Below are 5,043 nucleotides of genomic sequence, written 5' to 3' on the forward strand. Positions count from 1 at the left end.
TTTGAAATGCTTTTAAATGTTTTAAATACTTTATTGGGGGGGGGGGGGGGGGGAATACACGTTAAACACTTATAGTTATTGCTTCGATCACATGTGATTGCATTAATCACATGTGATTAATAACTAGGAAACCAATGATTTTATCACTGTTCAAACTGTTTTACTTCAAAATGTTTTACAAACTCTTTTACTCCCTCCGTCCCATTTTAGTTGTCCAGTATACTATTTTGGTTTGTCCCAAAATTATTGTCACCTACTAAAAAAAGACTAGTATAATTAAGAAAGTTTCCCATACTACCCCTGGTAATAAATACGCCTAATTACTACCGTGCATTAATTAGTGGAATAAAAAAGCAAAAGACATTTGCATCTCATAATTACGTATGCTACTCTTTGCTTACAAATGCAAATAAACATTCTTTTCTTTTTTCTTTTTAAGAAAGCCAGCAACGTGTTACACATCAAATGAAAATTTGATTTGTTTTCATGTTTACATCTTACTGACTCAAATATGGAACTACTTCATCTATGAGGCTTTGTTCACACTCAATTTGTATTGGCAAAATACCTTGTCGTTCCAACCTACTTTTACCGATATGCGGTATTCGATAGTTGTTACCACCTTTAACCTTTATGATTTCTTTCATGCATGTTTGCAAAGTTAAGAAAACATTGTTAAGCTCATGAGATTGCATCTTGTCAAATGAGGTTTGAACTGCAGTAACCAATTCATCCACTGTATGGAGTACCTCTTGTTCTTGAAGTGATTGAATGGCCCGAAAAAACCCAAGGTCCAACACATTTAAATCTGGACTATTTGGGGGCTGAAAACAAAGTCGAATATCAAACCCATCTTGAGACGATGCTTCAAGAAATTTGCTATCATTGACATCAATATGAGGTTTTGCATTATCCTGTTGAATGAATATTGGACCAATATGGTTTGGAGGCCATTTAGCTTTAATAGCGGGTAAAACTTTTTCAATCAACCACGACCTCGTTATTTCTTTAGTAACCGATAAAATTGGTTTTGTCTCCAATGTTCCCGCAACACGGTTCTTGCTTGAACGCTTAGCGGGTTCTTTTGTTGTAAGTGGGAAGATGCCAATCTTTCTGGAAAAAATTTCATTTCCTAAGGCATCAAATCTTGGCCGAGCAACCGCTGCGAGAAACATGACTTTTGTAATGAACTTTTTGCTTTTACATGTTCTCAACGGTTCATCCTCACCGGGAACGAGGTAGTATCGTTTTGATGATCTTGATATGTAAAACCATTTTTCATCAATGTGGATGACATTAAACATATCATGGAATATGGTATTGGAATTAGGTAATGACCGAGTGATCATAGATAAACAAAATTCTAACCTCTTTGTTTTATTTGCATCGGTAAGGTCCGGCTTGATAGCATTTGTGTGTGGTCTAAGGTCACCTTCTTTTATTCGTCTATGCAAAGTTGATTTTGCAATACCTAATGACTTTGCAATAGACCGAATGGTAGTTCGACGACGTAATGGAATTTGTGAAACTTGATTCAAATCGAGTTGAACCCTTTTTCGCCCAACAACTTTTAGCTTCTTTGAAGAAAAATCAATTATTGATCCATTCTCCACTTGAAGTTTAGCCCGATTCCAAATACGAATTACGGTGCGTTTAGAAACTCCGAAAAGTGCAGCTACATCATTTATGGAACCCCTTCTTAGCTCTCCATTAGAATTGTGCTGCAACAAGGCTTGAAATATATCTTGACGTTGGGCATAGGTTGTGTGTTTTTTAGTCAATGAAGTTAAAGTGTTCTCCATGACTTACGTAGGAAAAAAAGATGAAGGAAAATGGTTTATAAAGATTCATTGAATTGTTTTTGGTGGGAGAATTTGGAGCCAAATTTTGCTACTGCACGGCTTAAATTTTTTTTTCATTACGAGGTAAGTTTGGTTTCAATTTACAGTAAAACAAAAATTGGTGGGAACATTTTGCTTAATTGTATTAATAGCTCATAAGAAGGGTAGATAGGTCATTTTGTTTACAAAAAGTTGCATTAAATGTACTTTTCTTAAACAATGTGTTTTTTACTTGTGGACAACTAAAATGGGACAGAGGGAGTACTTATCAAATGCTTTATTGTAAACTTTGTTTTACTACCTATAAATTTGCATGCCCATATATGTATAGTTGTATAAATAATGTTTAAAGGGCTTAGGAAAGCCACCTGTCCTATTTCCTTTTCCTCGATTTGGATGTGGTCTGGTGGAATTTCGGGTGACCATCCAAGGGTCGTTTCAATATTAGTTATATATCATATATACATGTATTGACATAAAAGTACTTCCATATTCATACTTATCAGCACCTCGTTAGTAAGTTACCATCGGGGTAACACGAGATCATACTACTACAATTTCTAGATCAACGAGTCAGTTCATTCAGGAGTCAATACTTATTACTAAGAGAACATATACAACGATACTAGAACAAGTAACATTATATTGCATATACACGAATACGTTAACAATTGTGATCCACTGTATGGGAGCATGTCTTAATTGACATGACCCGAGTTGTAGCCAGAGTCTCTTGGAGGGAGAGCGTGAGTTTGCGTATAGATCTATACTGGATTGACTATCCTACACCTCGCTGCTAGCTACAGTGGGACCGACAGGTCTGCGGGTGCCAAACGTCATACCTTATTTTTCGACTATACGTTGTCGATGTTACCAGTCGATAGTATGGTGCAATTTATCACACGATACCTTAATATAAACCCGGTTTAAGGTAGTTAGTACAACAGTAGTTCATATAAAACAAAACTACCGTACTACAATAATTTACCCATTACATTTTGGTGATAACCTCACTTAAACTTTAATGTACAAACTATATTTTGTTAAATGATAGTTACACTTGGGAAATTACACACTTTTACATCAAACGAGCATACAAAACAGTTAAGCCTTGGTAGAGGGCTACTTTAACAGAAAATATAGGTTTTTCTGAGAGATTCAAACTTTTACAAACACTTACATACATTTACAACTCATACTTGCAACAGGTTCAAACGTTTTGATAACAAACCTCGACACTAAAATATTTATGAATTCACCAGCTTAATGCTGATAAACTCTTTCAAAATAACTTGTATTCTCAGGTCATCAGTAGTCAGGTACCGATGCTAGCTTTTGAGAAGATGGAGCGCATTCAAGACTCATCATACTATTTTGATTTAAATTATATTTTTGGTGTCTAAAACTGTACGGAACACGCTTGTATTAAAATTTTATATTTAACGCAATGGATGATGTTGTTTGCTTATTTACATTTACTGTGTTGTGATACTTTACATGACGTCCTCCGCCCCAGAACGTTTCCACCATTCTTGGTTTTGGGGTGTGACATATATATATATATATATATATATATATATATATATATATATATATATATACACATATATATATATATATATATATATATCTATATATGTATATATATATATACATATATATACAGTTCAAAACCTGTACAAAACATCCATTCAACAACCATCTCAAATAAACAATCAATATATATACACATAGCATGTATTTTGTAGAAAATACTTCATATCTATGTGTAAGATGAAAGTGACTATACACTAACTTGATTAAACGATAATTGGGCAACACTTCGTTTCTTAAAACGATCGTTACCAATAAAACCGGGATGTTTTCCCAAAAACTGGGTTTACGTGGACAGAGTTTCGACTGAAAAATGTTATTTTCTCGAGGACTTCGGGCTCCAGGGCTTGCTTCGGGTTTTCAGGATGTTCCTTAGGCTTCGGGGCTTGGGATAGGCTAGAAATAGAATATAGACTGAAAGAGATTTAAAAATTGTAAAACAAATCTGGGGACCTCACATCCCTTTTATAGGTGGTCGAAGCCTCACAGTACGCTGGGCGTACGAGGCGTGGCACCTGCTCGGTTCCCGGGTCCCGGACATGTCATCATCGCGTAATACATGTCTTCGTGCGAAGGAAAGGGAAACGTAGCTGGCTCCGAGTCGATGACATGCAAAGTACATTGGGCGTAGCCTTGTGTATGTTGGGCGTACGGCTTTGGACCAGCCTCGAAGTTTGTGTCAAAAACTTCAAAAATTCATATCTTTCACATACGAGCTCCGTTTTTAATGTTCTTTATATCCACACATAGGTGAGATTATATTCTACAACTTCCGTTTAGACTCCGTCCGCTAATTTGGATTTTATCTTTAAAGTTATATTTTTAACAGGCCAGGACAGGAAAAGTCCGTTAAAAATTCATAACTTCGTCATTTGACATCCGATGTCGTCTGTCTTTTTACTGTTAAACTACAATCAACAAGATCTTCAATTATCATTTAGGTTGTTTCGGTTAAAAATTGTTCGATCTCATATTCGAACTTTGGGTTGCATATTGCTAAGCCGAAACTTAGAAAAATCATAACTTCCATATACGAAGTCAGATTTGGGTGTTCTTTCTATGCACACTCTCGGTTTAACAAACACTATGACTTTCATTTGGATCGCTAAGGCTAAAAATCAATTTATTGTAAATTCACTTTTTACGTCACAATGCGACCTGTCGACAGGTCATAACTTCTTCGTAATAACTCAAATTTCGGTATTCTTTATATCTATGGAATCCTTGTTTCAACCACTACAACCTTATTCATAGATATCGGCTTTATATAACACTTATTTTTTATGCTTATTTTTATCCTTAATTTATTAAATCATAATAATTAAGTATAAGCACATAATATTCAAATAATACATCTTTATTATTTTAAAACAAGTTACAAAGGTTGACATAGACTATTACATCATATTTAATGCTTAGCCCAGAAACATGGGCGTTACAATTCTCTCCCCTTAGGATGGTTCCATCCCGAAATCATACATTAGCACACAAATGCGGATAGTGACTCATCATGTCACTCTCCACTTCCCAGGTTAGATTTGGCCCATTTGTATGTTTCTATCGTACAAGCACTAAATCGACTATATTGCATCGCTACTTCTTAGTCTTA

General features: G+C 35.2%; 1 protein-coding gene across 1 annotated transcript; it reads right to left on the reverse strand.

Annotated features, from left to right (window-relative positions):
• Window positions 1–497: 497 nt before the first annotated feature.
• LOC145035626 (uncharacterized) lies at window positions 498–1,802 on the reverse strand. The gene has a single exon (XM_078984142.1). It carries the CDS (start codon window positions 1,800–1,802, stop codon window positions 498–500), a length of 1,305 nt encoding a protein of 434 aa, XP_078840268.1.
• Window positions 1,803–5,043: the final 3,241 nt, after the last annotated feature.

This window comes from Lactuca saligna, chromosome 3 (assembly GCF_052625555.1).
Source record: "Lactuca saligna cultivar CGN05327 chromosome 3, ASM5262555v1, whole genome shotgun sequence".
In the NCBI taxonomy this organism is placed as follows: Eukaryota; Viridiplantae; Streptophyta; class Magnoliopsida; order Asterales; family Asteraceae; genus Lactuca; species Lactuca saligna.